Source organism: Harpegnathos saltator, unplaced genomic scaffold (genome assembly GCF_003227715.2).
Source record: "Harpegnathos saltator strain DR-91 unplaced genomic scaffold, Hsal_v8.6 scaffold748, whole genome shotgun sequence".
NCBI classification, from domain to species: Eukaryota; Metazoa; Arthropoda; class Insecta; order Hymenoptera; family Formicidae; genus Harpegnathos; species Harpegnathos saltator.
Genome location: NW_020230591.1, coordinates 1 through 16,447, shown reverse-complemented (window position 1 = coordinate 16,447; position 16,447 = coordinate 1). Strand labels below are relative to the sequence as shown.

The 16,447-nt window shown below is 57.2% G+C and overlaps 1 protein-coding gene across 3 annotated transcripts in view; it reads left to right on the top strand.

Moving 5' to 3' along the window:
• LOC112590195 (transducin-like enhancer protein 4) overlaps positions 1 to 5,104 on the top strand; it is a 31,292-nt gene extending 26,188 nt beyond the window's left edge. For all 3 annotated transcript variants that reach the window (XM_025306017.1, XM_025306016.1, XM_025306015.1), the window contains one exon: positions 5,015 to 5,104. In XM_025306017.1, the coding sequence (XP_025161802.1) occupies positions 5,015 to 5,089 (75 nt within the window). In that variant the 3' untranslated portion in view covers positions 5,090 to 5,104. The remainder of the gene's footprint in view (positions 1 to 5,014) is intronic.
• The last annotated feature ends 11,343 nt before the right edge of the window (positions 5,105 to 16,447 follow it).

The window sequence follows — 16,447 nt, the reverse complement described above, 5'->3', positions numbered from 1 at the left end:
TCTCTCTCTCTCTCTCTCTCTCGCTTTCTCTCGCTCTCCTCTGCCTCGCCTTCTCTTTTGTCACCGGCGATCCGCGCTCGCGCTCGCGATCCCGGCAATTCGCAGCGTTCGTCGAGCGAGCGCGGGCACTTGCGAAAGTTCGTCGGATAACGCCGATGATTTCATTGATACGAGAGATGAGTCACTTTATGGAATCAGACAATTATCTGACAGGTGGCGGCGGAAAGCGCCCGGGTAACACTAGGCTCGCGGATATTTGATGATTGAGCGCGCAATGGAACAAACGGAAATATTGGTATTTGTGTCTACAACTGTAGAGCGACATGATCATAGCCGAGAAAATCTCTATGACAGTGATAATAAATAATCTTGTATGCGCGTCGCCGCTGCTACTTGTCGCGGATCAACCAAAAGTCATGACTCGCGCCCGGAAATGCGCGCTAATCTCAGTGACGTCTCATATTTATCTTCTCAGATGAGACAGCGAGCGGACGCTGTTTCATCGCCGTTAGGTAAAATATTCATATTAGTATTATAGAGTATTTAACAATATCGAGAGATATCTTGGAAATGTTTATTCGACGAACCCTCGCAAGCCCCGAGATGAAATCGATATCTCTCGATTTTATCGTTGCTTCTCTCTCTCTCTCTCTCTCTCTCTCTCTCTCGATCTATCTCGAGCCGTTGTCGTGTTCATCCACCGCGCGCGACTACGCGAGCCCAGATATCTTAAACGGTACACATAAACCGGCCATTCTTCGCGTCCGGTGGTCTCGTCTCGAGTTTTCCGCGCGACGGCCACGACGACGTCACGATGCGGCCTCACCTCCGGCCGCGTTCGTCGTCGGTGAAACGCGAGTCCCCTCGGCATTCGTTATCGTTATCGTCGGCCACCGCTCTCGCGGTGCGAGAGAGGCGGAGGATACTCGGTACTCGGTCGTTATACGACGTTATACAGCCCGGCCGTGCGAGGCATTATAGCCTTTTACGACTCTTTCGCGTAATTGTCGAGCTCGTGAACTTTTACGAGCGCGCGCGCGCGCGCGCGCGCGAGAACCACGAGCGGCGGATGATCGCCGCGCGCGCGCGCGCGCGCGCGAAGCGATACTCCGTCGCGAGAAGTCCCATTCCGGCATTCCTTTTATCGGAACGTAAAAATAATATCGCCTACGTGGGGAACACGGGGAACGCGGAGACGATGGCGACGGCGACGAGGCCCCCCGTCTTCCGGCAGCCGCGCGCGTTTGATTGAATCGTTTCGCAAGGGCGAATACGCGTACGAGCGTAAACAGCGAGCGCGCCGCCGCTTCCACCCGTCGCGCGCTCGCGCGCGCGCGCGCGCGTTCTCTATGTATACGGCCGAGGTATGTTTTTCTTGATTAAATCAAAGCCAACTCGGCCGTGAAGCGGGGCTACATCGAGGGCGAAATTTGCAAGTCGTATGCGGCCGGAGAGATGTCGCCATCGCTAAGAGAGCGCGCTCGCAACAAGAGCGATTTCCATTGAGGGACGATAGAGAGCCGCGATAAGGGCCTGCCCCTGTCGCGCGAGGCGGGGGAGACCACGTTGGCGGGGTAGACGATACCGATCGTGATCGGTATCGTCGGGGGCTGCACGGGGAATTGAAAGATCGCAGCCAACTCGCCGCCGCCGCCGCCGCTGCCCCGAGTCGTTTTCGCAATCATATCGCTCGTGACTCTGCCGGTGATATCGGCGGAGTAAAACTTGGATAATCGACCTAATAACGGCGCGATGAGTCGCTTATTTCCTCGAACTCGGCGGAGGGAAACTCGGCGTGGAAAGGCACAGACGCAGCTGGCGATTATTCGTCTTCTCGGTTTTTCGCGAACGGCGAAAAAACACCGGGAGAGAAAAAATGAGAGAGAGAGCGAGAGAGCGAGAGAGAGAGAGAGAGGCGCTTCCTGCACTTTCGGTACGATGAAACACGCAGAGCAGCGGTTACCGTGCCACGTAGTTAGTGAATATTTCCGGTCGCCTCGCCGGCGGTTATTTTTTCTTTTTTTTTTTTACGCGATTTTTTTACTCCATTATCGTAACTGACTACCGCTGCTCACGGCAGTTCCGTATCAGACGTCTCGGCCGCGCGAGTAGCGTTTCCAGTCTCGCGATAATTAAGATCCCAACCTTTTTCCTTGGCCGGCGCGGTCCTCTGTCTCAGCCTCGAGGGAAGTCTATTAATTAAAGGCCAATTACTTGGTTGGGAAGGTCTGCGGCGGCGAGACGATCTCCGTATAGCTGCGATTCTTAATCGTTTTGCTCTTCTTCCTCTTCTCTCTCTCTCTCTCTCTCTCTCTCTCTCTCACTCGGCGAATCGGCCGAAATCCCGTGCAAGGAGAGAATCCTTCGACGAGCTTTATCGCGGCGACACCGGATCGAGTACTTCGTAATCGGTTCTCTCTCGGCGATGTCGGTGGTAGTCGAGCGACGGCGACGGCTGCGTTGGCGAATTTTTAATCGCGCTCCTCTTCCCGCGCCCTCCCGCCGCCCTCGACATTATTCGACGATGTCGGCGTATGGAAAAGCGGTAATTGCGTTCTGTTATAAAGCGAACGTGCGTTTTACGCGCTTTCAGCGGAATTATTATTTTCGCAAGAACAGAGCCGATTTGAAATATACATTTCGCGATTTATTGATAATGCTCGCGAGCGCGAATGTAATAAAAATATACGGGCGGATTAATTTATATTTAAAAGCGACGTGCGCGGCCGAATTTTACATTCGCATGTTCCTACATATATCGCGGTGCTCTCGCAAATTTACAAAATAATCGTAATTTCGAAGATAAACCGCGCTAAATGAATATCGAATTATTAAAACAAACGGGTTTAATTAATCGCGGCCTGTCCGAAGCAGGTCCGTAAAATATTCATTCAGACGAATTTGCTGGCGTTTAAAGTATTAACGGTAATTCTATCGCATCGCGAAATAAATATTTCACTCGTCCGGTACCGTTCGAATTTGTCGGTGCGCGGGAACGTCGCTCTCTCTCTCTCTCTCTCTCTCTCTCTCTCTCTCTCTCTCTCTCTCTCTCTCTCTCTCTCTCTCTCTCTCTCTCTCTCTGTCTCCCCCCTCCGCCTTTCCCGCTTCTCTCTCTCTCTCCCTCTCTCTCTCTCTCTCTCTCGGAGGAGGAGGATGAGGAGGAAAAGATTCGCCTCTTCGTCTCCCGAGATGCCTTTATTACCTTTTATATTCACTCCCCTTCCCCCTACTCTCGCAATCTCATGTACGCGCGAAAAACTCTGAAGCGACTGTCGTAGCCGCACCGATATATTAAAGCGTGGTTTAATACGCTCTTTACAATCGCCAGGCAATAAAGTTCTTCTTCGTCTCACGACGCTCGTTGATTCCGCCGGAGTATAATGCGCCGACTGTACTCAAGACGCTCGTTAAAATCGCAAACTACCGACGAATTTTCCTCTCACCGCGGCCAACGCGGAGAGAAAGAAAGAGCGAGAGAAAGAGAGAGAGAGAGAGAGAGAGAGAAACAGAGACTACAGATCTTCATGTCCCGTTGTCGCGATCTCGCGATCGCGATTACCCGCGCTCTTTCCCGTCGTTCCGTTGATAACGCGGCCGCCGGGGAGGGTCTTGGAATGCTCTCGTCGGAGAGCACGGAGCGTGTTTTCGCGTACGCGCGCGCGCGCGCGCGTATATGTGTGTATGTGGGTGGCTGGCTGTTTGGCTGGTCGTAAACGCCGCTTTTAACGGGGAAGCTCTCGCGAGCCTGCACGACGTGGAAAATCGCGCGCACGTAGAACGCGTGTGAACGGAGAACCGCTGTTCGGTGAGCGAATTAGTTAAAGCCAGCCCCGGCTGGAGTCTTGTACACACGATGTAGAAACGATGTTACGAGAAACCGGTCTTTGGTCGACACGCACACGCACGCGTTCGCGCTTGCACATGCGTTCTCACACATATATACACGCGCGCGCGAGCACACGCCTGCACGTGAGTCGTGTTCGCTCGCTCTCGCCGAGGGAGCGGCCGCGCGCACGCTCCTTCCCCGGTCTTCCTCGTTTTTCTCATTTTCTCGACGCGCTTATCCCTCTTACCGGCCGCGGTCTCGCATTACGGCTCAATTTGGTCCGCTTTTCGTAATCTCGTAATCTCATTTGATCGATATAATCTCGACCCTGCAATCGCGAAGGGGCTCTTAGGTATCCTGCCTCCGCGAGATGGAGGAAGAGGAGGAGGAGGAGGCGGCGGCGGCCGCCGCCGCCGCCGTTCCCGCGCTCGGTCATTACGGATTCGAGGCGGCGTCTTGGTTTACGAAACTCGATAATTCGATTAATCACACGGCCGAGTGGTCTCGCCGTTTATTCCGTCGTGTAATATTTTCTATTCGTCTTTCTCACTCTCTCTCTCTCTCTCTCTCTCTCTCTCTCTCTCTCTCTCTCGCTCGCTCGCTCGCTCGCTTCTTTTTTCTCTCTTCCTCTATTCCTCCCGATTATTATGTGCGCCCGACCGACGACGCGCTTCGTGAGACGCCGATGAACAGCCTCTCATCGTCGATAAGAGCGGCACTTTGTATCTCCCTCTATTCTCAGCGCTCGCTTCTTTCTTTCTCTCTCCGCGCGCAGCGATTTGCTCGCGTTGCTCGCGGCACGGATTCGCCCGAATCCATCGTGGCTCTCCGATCGAATCCGGTAAATTCTCGCTCGCTTGGTGCCGGCTTCATTCGGAAGCGCGAGGCGACCGAGTCGTAATGTAAATGCGCGCGGAGCAACATTCCGCCGAAGTTCGGCTTCTGCATGAGCGAACACGCACGTATCGCCTTACGCTTAACGTCGACGCAGCTTCGTTAACGAGAAACGCATACATCAACGCTGCCACGTAACGCTGCGCTTACACTAATTTCGTGTGATACACTTAGCTGTATGTACGATTACATGTATATGTGTGTGTGTGTGTGTGTGTGTGTATGTACATACACACAGCCCGCATGTTGCGACACCATCTCGTCTAATATCTCTGTTTCGTTTTACTTTTGCAGTATTACGAGATGTCGTACGGGCTCAACGTGGAGATGCACAAACAGGTAAGTCTCTCTCTCTCGCATTGCCATTGACGCGTTAAGATCTCATCTCGTCGCCGCTCGACGATCGATAATACGTGCCGCGGTGCGCGACTTATATTAATCGCCGCGGCGGGCGCGGCGTGTGGACGCGCGCTCTTTAATCCGAAATTAAAGGGCCGTGCGCGCGCAGAGAAAGCTCCGATTACGGGCTGTTTGCGACCCTCTGGGATCTTAGCTATTGAATAAATATGTAAACAAGGTAATAATATGTAAATAGAGCGCGGTCGGGGCTCTCTGGCGCTTCCTCCGCTCTGCTCCTTGCGCGAAAGCTCGCACGACGAAAAAGGCGAGCCAATTCCCAGGACTTTTATTAGGAATTACCGAGATTGCAGCGCGCGGTGGTGGTTGGCTTCCGAGGAGCACTTGGGGCGAATGGCGGAGCTGTGTTCCTCCTCCCCCGCCCTCTCTCACTCTCTCTCCGCCCTCCCGCTCGCCGTTCTCTTTGTCTTTTTCACTGCTTTCCATGCGATTTATCAAATCGAATAATGCATCGCGCCGAAATGTTCGTCGCACCCCCTCCCCCCTCGGCTCACCCTCTATTCATGCAAACTGACGGCATCGTCGGCGGCAGGCCCGGCGTATTATTTTTGGATAAAGATTCATTTCGAATCTGCATTACAAAGATCTCGTCGTCAAGTCCCCGAGCTGCATATCCTATCCATATTCATCGCGGCGATTGAGCGATTGGAATTTTTTGTTTCCTCTCGCATGCATCCACCCGATTGCGGCGACGACGTCGCCGCCGCCGCCGCCGCCGCCCGCGCCGCCATGGCAGTTATGGCCGAGCAGCGATTTCATATCTTTCGTCACGACAGAGCGATGACCGTCGTCTCTCGCGAGAAACCAGAGAGAAAGAGAAATGGTGGCTGGCGTGTCCGGCCGTACATAACTTTCGACCCGGCGCGGCGACACGGTGAAACATGAAAACGCGTTAATCGATTCGACGACGACGACGACAACGACCACGACGAGATCCCGGGCTCTTAATTACCTACCTACGAGACTCATCGAGTCGCCGCGAGAGAGCCGGCGAGATCTCCGCCTAATCTCGCCGTGAAAATAAATCCCGAGCCGCGCGTCTCATCTTCATCCGCCGTCCGTTATCTCCGGGATAACCGCTCGCCCGTGGAGGCGGCCGTCTCCGTGTCAGGCCGTATCTCATCTTCGTAGATACGTATGAGCGGATTCGCGTCGAATTATCGACAGCCCGGTGTTATACATCGACGTAACGTTCATAGCTCGGACGTCCTCGAGGGGGGACGGGGGGGAAAGAGAAAGAGGCATTCTCCGTAGACGCGTCGTCGAGCGGGAATCTCGATCGCGAGATTCCAGTGAATGAATAGCGATCCTTCTTTCCCCACGCGTCTACTTCGATATTCCCGCTTCTCCTCTCCTTCCTCCTCCTCCTCCTCCTCCTCCTCCTCGTCGTCATCATCCATGTCCCGCCATAATCTACCTCGGGCGTGCAGCGACGAGTAATGCTCACGTTTATTGAATATTTAGCAGCTGAGAGAGCCCGTTATTTCCTCCACCCCGTCGCTTTGTATCCCGCCTATTCTTGCCTCCGCCTCCACCTTTTTCCACCGCCTCCTCTTCTTTTTCCGGCAGGATGCGCGGCCCTCAAATCATGAATAAAACTCCGAGCGAGTCGACCTTACGGTTCGCACAAGGCGGCGCGGCGGCTAGACAAGCAAGACAGCGAGAGTTCAATTTATTTTTTTTCCTCTTCGTGCGTTAGCGTGTTGGCGCACTCGCGTGCATTTTAAACGCGACCAGAGCAATCCGGGGCGATCGATGATTACATGCGAGTGATTAAACAGTTCGCCCGGGTGACCGGCACACGCGGGCGGATATTATTTGCAAGTTGCGCGATCACGTCCGATCATCAGCGAGATTCATTAGAGAAACATCATACGACCGACGAAATATATGTGTGCGCGCGCGTGTGTGTGTGTATGTGTACGCGCGCGCGTGGACGCGTGCGAATTCCTGCGGCGTGCGAAGAAACGAGAATACAGGTGGCGCGGATATAACGCTCCGGGGGAGCGGGGGAGCGACGAGAGACGACGGCGATTTTTCCACACGGTCGGATTTCCTCTCGTTGCGGCGAGAGTTACGTATTAAGGTTGAACGAGGAGCGTAACTCTTTCAGGACTCCCTTCACGTCCGCGTATACGCCGCTACGTGGCGCGCAGACCGGCGCGCGGATAGCAGATACACATCGTGCGAAACGTGCACGGTATTCGCGCGCGATGGAATATAAATTCCGAGACGGGAAATCGCAATACGATCGTGTCGTATCCGCCGTTTTATGCCGCCGCGCGCTATCTTGACCGGATGAGTGCTTACGGAGCTGCTTCTCTCTCTCTCTCTCTCTCTCTCTCTCTCTCTCTCTCGCCGAGGGTTGTCGAACGCGCGACTAACGCGCGGGGCCGCCTCTCCGTCTCGCGCACTTCCGCGAATTAGGCCGCTCGTCGCAACGCTGTCGCCTGTTACTTTTAATTCGATTAGGATTTATCGCGCTCCACCGACAGCCGGCCGACGCCCGGGGGATTTATTATTATCGCGCGGTATTATCGCGCTCGCTCTCGCGCGCGATTTACACGCTCTCGTACTCGCCGCGGCGTATCCGGTCTCATATTTATAAAATCGAAATGCGATGCCGTGCCGTGTGCCGTGGCGGGGCCGGTCGACCGACCGACTGGCCGGCCAGCCTCGTCGACACGCTCTCGCTCCTGCCACGCGGCCCCGCGATTAATAGCCCGCGTTTATGACGAGACCGGGGCGTTGTCGTCCGAGCGTCCGCGCTCGATGCGACGCGATGAAAATAAAAAAACAAAAAGCCAGTGAGAGAGGGAGGGGGGAGGGGGGGGAGAGGAGGATGACAAAAAAAGCGTGCGGCTGGACGGGAATGAATAACGGGCGCCCGCGCCGCGCCGCGCCGACGAGACGCAAAAGAGCACAGCGGAATATCGCGCGGCAGCCGCGATTTATCGGGTGTTACATTAACGCCGACCAGTCCCGCGGTAAGTGTCCACGCATGCCGCTGTGCGAAAGCGCCCGCCTCCTCCCGCTTCGCCCCCCTGCTTGCCACCCCGCCTGTCTCCTTTCTCTCTCTCTCTCTCTCTCTCCCCGTCTTTCTCTCTCTCCGTCTCTCTCTCTCTCTCTCTCTCTCTCTCCCTCTCGGCTGGAGGTTATTAACGTCGCTAATTCCTCGGCAATTACTGTCATCATCGTCAGCCGTCTGACCGCAGCCGAGCTGTTACGTTTTCCTGTTACACCTGTACGATAATCATTGTCAGCCGGAATCACGCTCGCCGGGATAGTTTATGGAGATATCGCGCTCGCGCTCATACGGCAATAAACGTCCCGACCCTCCTGCTCCTCCTCGCCCCCCGCCCGTCCTCGTTGTCGGCAGTGAGTAGTTTTTACTCTCTCTCTCTCTCTCGCTCTCTCTCTCTCTCTCTCTCTCGGCGGCGTGTACATACAGACGGGGAGGAGGGATGTCAGTTAATAGAATATCGATAGCGCTATTTACCCGTTCATGTATCGATCGGAAATTATGGGTATCGCTGCTAATGTCGATTGTTTGAAATATATCGCGCGGCGAGAGGCAGCGAGAGGGGGGGGGGACAGGCGAGGCACGCGATAGCCGGACACGGCAATGGTGGATACGCTCGTCGTTCGTTATTAACGGACGCGTCATTCTTCTTATCGTCCGCCCGCCCGCCCGCCCGCTCGTTCACGCGCCCGGTGGCCGGTGGAATCGAAAACGTTGTGTGTCACGATAGGTGGTATCGTTTGATTTTGACCCGTTTCGTCGTGCGTCATCGGCCGATGACCACGCGGTCGCGCTTTGTTGCGTCGAACGGCGATCGCGCGCGGGCGCGCGCGATCCCACGTTTTTATTTGCAGGAAGCGATGCGTATTGTAAACGCTTTCAGGCATTACTCTCGATTTTACTAACGCTATTACCGGCGATTCCGCAGCTGCAGTACGTGTCGGGCAGTCGGAAAATTCACGCATGAAAAGTACGGGCGGCCACCACGAGTGATTCGATTTCGTTGTTTTGTTCGATTCGCTGGGTTCGCTCCCCTCGTCGCCGCCGCCGCCGCCGCCACCGCCGCCGCCGCACCCTCGCGCGCGCAGAACCCTCCTCGTTGCCGCCGCCGCCGCTCCCTTTGCCGCCACCCGCGCGCTTATGCCCCCCTCTGCGCTTGTCTCTCTATATCCATCCCATATACGGTCCGCTCATTATTCATTTATCGGTTTAACGAGCACGTCCGCGATAAAGCGTCGCGAAATATCGATATCGGATGGTCAATAGCCAGCCGCTCTCTCGCCGCTCGCGGCCTTGTTCGCTCTACCTTTCGCGCGCGCACGCGACGAAAAATTCAAACCTACGTAAAATCCTGCCTGCGATCGGGATGCTGCCTGCGACGCCGGATCTGAAATTGGGAGATCGCCGTCGTGAGGACGAAGCGTTGCCGCGGCGGCGGCGGCGGCGGCGGCGGCGATCTCTCTCGTCCGAGGGGTGAGAACGATACCTCGCGAAGCCTCTGCGAAACGGACGAAACGGATTAACGGATCCGCTACGAAAAATCGTCTCCGCGTGCGTTTCGATATTTTTATCGGCGAGTGGCGAGCGAGTGCGAGTGCTCGCACGCGCGTCTGGGGAAACGAAATAAAAAGCCGGGAAAAAACGCGACGCCCCGAGGAATCTCGTCGGGCGCTTCATGAATAACTTCTCAAAAGCGTCCAGCACCGCCATCCTCTCTCGCTCGCCGGCGAGAGCGAGAGAGAGAGAGAGAGAGAGAGAGAGAGAGAGAGAGAGAGGACCGGGCAGAGTGGCTGTGTGACAGAGAGAGAGAGAGAGAGGGGGGGGAGGGAGAGAGCCAGTGAGTGACTGCGCGAAATATGTGCGCGGCCGGCGCTTTTTTCCCGTTTTTATTGTGTCTGCAGTGCCACTGGTTTGATCGGTCAGACCGCGCCAGGTGGAGGCGGAGGAGCAGATGGTGATTGAGAGGGAAGAAGGGCCGGGAGAGAGGGACGTGCAAAAGGGAGAAGGGGCGGAAGGGTGAAAAAAGAGGGCGAGTCCGGGCCGTCGCGACGGGCGGAGGAGGAACGAATGGGACGCCGGCGTTTGGGGGTAGAAAACGCGGTGCACGCCGGAAGGGGAAGCTCGCGGGAGCAGCAGCAGCCGCCGCCGCCGCCGCCGCCGCCGCCGCCGGGGGTGCGGGTGGTCGAGGGGCGGTGATGGTTGACGGTGGGGACGCGTTGGCGGTGGTGCGTCGGTGGTTCCAGAGGGGGCAGAGTACGGAGAAGGTACGGGGGGAAAAAGCGAAGAGCAAAATTTGCTATCGGAAAAATCGAGCTCTCCACGCCATCGCCGCCTCCGCCGCCGCCGCCGCCGCCGCCGCCGCCGACCTCTCTACGCGCTGTGCTCCTCGCTTTTCCTCCCTCGACCTCGCCCAACCGACCACGGCGCGATCCCCCGTAGCACCGACCTCACCACCACTTCGTCCTCCTCCTCCTCCTCCTCGTCCTCCTCCTTCTCCTCCCCCTCCTCCTCCTCCTCCTCCTCCACCCTTTGGATACCCCCCGGGGTTCTAGCGAGAGAGGCACGTCGGTGTGAGTTTGACACGCGTCCGTGTGTGTCGTGCGGCTTGGCGGAGAACGGTTCGCAATATGTGCACAATAAAATATACACAGAAATGTCTACCCTCACGCCGAGCGCTCTCTCCCCCACCCCCTAGCGACTATATCCTCCTTTTCTCGGTCGGTGTCGCGAGAATGCCAACGTGTGCATCCGCCGGAGGCTATGTATATGTGTGCGTATATCTGTGTGTGTGTGCGTGTGTGTCGCGCGCGCGTGGGCATTCGCGCGCGTGTGTTGTGTACACAGATATACGCCAGCCGGGTGTGCTTTCAGCGCAGGAATCCGCGATATCGGCGGGGTTCCATGTACTCGATACACGTCCTCCGTGCTCACGATCTCTCGACACGATAAGTTCTTTCAACCGGCACCGCCGGCCCCGAAGCCCTCTCTCTCTCTCTCTCTCTCTCTCTCTCTCTCTCTCTCTCTCTCTCTCTCTCTCTCTCTCTCTCCCCTCTCCCCCTCTCCCTGTGCGCGCACACAATACGTGCACCTTTCTCGCCCCGCGGATAGGAAGGATGTTGCTCGGCAGACGTCGCGATCCGAGGATGGTTTTATCCGCGGCAAATGGGCTTCGCCGGCACAAGAGTATCGCACGAATCGTGCTCCGGTTTCTCTCTCTCTCTCTCTCTCTCTCTCCTCTCTCACTCTCTGCTCTCTGGCCTCGCGAGCGCGAAACCGAGTTACCTCGTATGCCGATCCGAAGCTCGCGGCTTCGCCGCCCGCCCGTCCGCCGGTAAATCCTCCCGGCTCGATCCGACCTGATTTTACCTCGTCGCGAACAAAAATTCGCCTCGCTTACGCCGCTTCGCCTGTCGCTCGCGCGTTATCTCCTCTTCGTCGACCTTCGCGGTAATGCACGAGCCGCGGAACGGCGTTAACTATCTCGTCCGCGCGACGAGCGCTTTGCGAGCGGAACTTTGCTCGTGCATAATGACGGAAATTATCATAGTGCGAGCGCGCGAATGCACGATACGCGAAACGCAAATGACCATGAATTTTTATCGCTTTCTCCTTCTCTCTCTCTCTCTCTCTCCCTCCCTCCCTCCCTCCCTCCCCGCCTCGTCCCTTCGCGGCTCGCGCTTATATTGGATTCAAGGTTTCGGGAGCTCGAGCAAAACAGCTCGGGGGATACGCTTAATTCTCGCGTCTCCAAACGGCCACTTAAATTCCTCTCGCAGTAATGCCCGCGCCGGGGGGAATGGTCGTGGCCGTTAACTCGAAGCCGAAGGGGTTCGCCTTCCCGGCGGAAAAGGCGACGGGGCGAACGAGAGATGAAGGGAGAACGAGAAACACCATCGAGGTACTATTCTCGGGGATTTGAGATCCACGTAGACACTCTCGCGGCCGCCGTCCCCGGGGGCGTAACTACCCGGTCCTGATGTCGGTGGCAGCGTTGGGATCGCTTTTATCACTCGTACGTCTTTTACGACCGCTCCATCGCCCCGCTTCGCCTCGCCTCGCCTCGCCTCGCCTCGCCTCGCCTCGCCTCGCCTCATACCGCCGCGCCGCCGCCGCGTTCGCTCTTCCGCGGCACGTTTTCCGTGGCCTCTCCGCTCTCCGTAAGCACTGTATTTGAAGCGCGAGGCCGTAAACCTTCCTCCCTCCCTCTCCCCTCCCTCCACCGCACCTCTACGCGCCCTACGCGCGTGTACATCGCGCCGCGCGTCGTATCTCGCGACGTGTGCAGGTGCGGCGCTGCGGGTGGTCTGAAAAAAAAGGAAGACGCCGAAGACTCGTTTCGTTATCGTCGTTTCTCACTCGAGAGAGGGGAGAGAGAGAGAGAGAGAGAGAGAGAGTTTACCTCTTCGAGACGCGTTGGCTATCTCCATTCAGATTGCGCCGGCGAGGCGCGAGAACAAATATTTTTCCCTCTAATGTAATAACGCGATAGCGCATCCGAAATCACGGAGCCGGCCGACCGGGCGCGTTTTACGCTCGCGGTATCGCCGCGAAGACTGCCCGATCCGCCTCGACGATCCTGCCCGTCGAAAATCCCGCCGCGCGCTGTCGTGACTCCTTCGTACCTCCGCCGTTCAATTTATCCGAGCACTTAAGCATTTGCTCCCTCCCCCTCCCCCTGCCGGTATATCGTGCCGCGCGGGTCAACCGGCGGAGTCACGCGAGATAAGAAGTTTCGCCGACCCACGTTGGCACGAACAAAAGTGGCGGCATCGGAGGGTGCGCGCGCGGATCTAATTTGCGTGGCCCCCCTACCCCCTCCCCCCGTCCTCTCCTTCGCCCCCGCCGTTGCGCACGAGCCCGTGGGGTATAGATTGGCGTTACACTTCCAAGACGCCTTGCGGGCGTATTTACGTGTTTGCTGCCGTATAGTCGACGCCGCCCCCGGAGCACTACCCCTCGGCTTTATGCAGCTCGCCCCCCGCCCGCCCCCTCCCCTCCCCTCCCCTCCCCTCCCCTCCCCTCCCCGCCACGGTACTTTTATCGACGTCGGAGCGTTAGCGTTATGCCAGCTATCAACGAGAGGGTGGAACGAACACCCTCGAGCTCTCTCGTGCCGCTAGGGGTGTCGTTAAGAGATCGTCCCCTTTACCCGCGCTGTACTTTATGCCGCGTTTACCCGTCCCTTCGTCTTTCCGCCTTGCCCTTCTTCCCTCCTTCACGCTGTTCTCTCACCGACGGCGCACGCTTTCAGCGATAGGGCATGAGGAGTGAGGGGAATAAGTGCGATAAACGTCGTTAAGCCCGCGATTTTAATCGCGTCCGTCGAAATGATCCGCGCGAGACGCCTCGTCCTCGGACAAGACGGGGAGGAGGCGCTGAAGAGGCAGTGGATGAACGAAACAAAGCGCTCTCTCGCAATCTCGCTCGCGAGATCGCCGGCCACCGCTCTCTCTCCCCCTCTATCTCTCCCCCTCTCTCCCTCTCTCTCCCCCTCTCTCTCTCTCTCTCTCGGCGGCGCGCTTTACTCCCGACGTAGTCTTTCCGCTGGCCCTCGCGCCGCGTTTACGACGTGAACCTGCGCGCGCGATTTCGGTATCATCTGACTTGGAAAGAGTCGGTGGGATATAAATGGAGGGAGAGAGAGAGAGGGAGAGAGAGAGAGAGAGAGAGAGAGAGAGGGTGGAAAGCGAGAGGGTGTAGAGGCAGGTATAAAGGAAACTGGCGCGGTTAATCGCCGTATCATATGACTGAGTAATTGAGTCTGCGAATTGCCGGCGGCAGTTCCACCGCGTCGGTCTTCATCTCGCAATTAGCGTTAAGTTAATTGTACTTCCTTTGCCTGGCTTGCGCAAGCGAGCGAGCGGACGAACCCACCTCGGGCCGGCTCGCGCGCGCGGGATTGGCGGAAGGTCTTGTTTTCCCCGGTATTCGCTGTGGAGAATTACGAGGGTCGCCCGGCGACGATAATTTTCTTGGTGTTTCGGTGGGTGTGCCGGGGGCGGTCGTAAAGTCGAGTCGGCAATGCGGATTGCCTTGGTCGTCGTCGTCGTCGTCGTCGTCGTCTTTGTCGTAGCAGTGGTGGTAGTAGTAGTAGTAGTAGTCACAGTCGCGTCGTTGCAGTCTTCGTCGCCGACGACGGCGCGCTGTGGCGAATGCGTCTGATGCTCGAGGCGCCCGAGCGTCACCGTAGAGAAGTGTCAAGACACTGACTGGTGGAATGAGGAGAACGAGGAAGAGAGAGAGAGAGGGGGAGAGGGGGAGAGAGAGAGAGAGAGAGAGAGAGAGAGAGAGAGAGAGGGTGAGAGAAAGAGCCAAGGAGCGCGCGGGGATCGGACGACGGCGGGAGGGTCTTAACGAGGCGTCTTAACGGCGGCCGGTTAAGGGCGGCCCTGCTCGCTGCCACGGCACTAATTTGCTCGCTTTGCGCCGCGATGGATGTCATTCAGTCCCGCTGCCGAGTTCTCTCCGCATGTTGATTATCGCAGTCGCGTTTACGTTCGAGACAAGTGCTCCGGCGCGGTGCGGCGCGGCGCGGCGCGCTGGCTCGACTTGGATCTCGAGGTCGAGACGACGGGGACTGATGATGCTGTTGCTACCGCTGCTGGTGGTGTTGGTGAAGCGAGCTCTCACGCTCGCGAGTGAAATTCACATCGAGTTCAATTGAGATGTCGAGTAACAGTAACGTAGTCTCGGCGCGTGTTTCGGAGAGTAACGCGTCTAAACCGCGGCGCGATCCAGATTCGCCGGTCGGATCGATCGCCGCCGAAGACGCGCCGCCGGGACGTGTTCGATCGGGCCGAAGGTACACGTTCCCGAAATCCCCTCCGTATCAATAATAGCGGGGCCGTTAGAGAGGCCACTGTGCACACCGAGTCCAAGTCGAAAGGGCCGAGGGGCAAGAGGTCGGTCGGTCGGTCGGTCGGTCGGTCGGTCGGCCGACCGACCGACCTCGGCGGCTGGTCCGTTAATGTTTAGCGCAATCAGCGATAATGGCGGTCTATGGCGCGTTTAATCAAGGCAGTAGCCCGTTGCGGCTTGCGGTTCGAAAGCGGACTGCCCCTCGGCAGGGTGCAAAGGAAAGGGTCAGCGGCGAAGGGCGAGAGACTGACGAAGAGAGAGAGAGAGAGAGAGAGAGAGAGAGAGAGAGAGAGAGAGGGAGGGACGGAGGGAAGGGAACGAGAGAGTGGAGAGGATGGGACATATCAGGCGGGCTTAGCGGTCTCCGCCGGCCCTTGCATCGCTTCGACCAGAGAGTGACCACCGTATATACGCGCACAGAGCCACACGAATACGTTGCTGCGGTCGGGATTATCAACTGCGCTCGCTCCCTGCGTTCTTCCCTTGTTTCCTCCCCCCTTCCCCCTCGTTCTTTCTCTCTTTCTGCTCGAGCTCTCACGGCTTTCCTCCGTACGCGAGAGATTTTCCGTAGCTAAAGTTTGCGCGAAAGACTCGATCGATCAAAGTCTCCGGGGTCTTAAACATCGATCGACGCGCCACTCTCGTCGACTCTCGGCATTATCGACTCAGTCATTATCGGCGACACGATCATTAATAATAATAATTAAGGCCCGTGTCCTACGAAGCCGATCTTGCCGCTCGATAACGTGCGCTCCAGCTCGCGACAAGACGTTCCCGTGGCCACGTCCGACCGCTGGTGGTGCGGTGGGACGGAGAAGAGAGAGAGAGAGAGGGAGAGAAGAGAGAGAGAGAGAGAGAGAGAGAGAGAGAGAGAGAGAGAGAGAGAGAGTGTGGTGGCTGGTGGAAGTAGATGCTCTCTCAGCATCCTTCCAACAGCCCGGCCGTACATCCCTCTTAATAGCCGAGTCAAGGTTCGCTGCTGTTATTGGCTGCTCCCGACACTATCGCACGCGGTCGCTCGCGCGCACCGGAATGGGTATTCTGGTCGTTTAATATCCTGAGTGCCGCTAATTTGCCGGCCGTAACCCACTGACACTCTGATCGATCGCGGCTCTGCCGAGCCGGCACGACCAGCTGCCGCACGCTGGACGTCTCGCGCGGAAAGAGGGTGACAGAGAGACAGACAGACAGACAGACAGAGAGAGAGAGAGGAGAGAGAGAGAGAGAGAGAGAGAGAGGGACAGAGAGAGGGATAGAGAGAGAGACAGAGGCAAAGAGAAGAGAAGTCGGATAATTAGATACGCAAGGGTGGCGGAGGTTCTTCCTGGTTTGCCTGTCGTGAACACACCCCGCATTCTTGCCGTAAATATTCGTTTTCCGCTCGCTGTCGCGGAAGGAGGAAAAGAGGGAGGAGAACGAGTGTTGTCCGG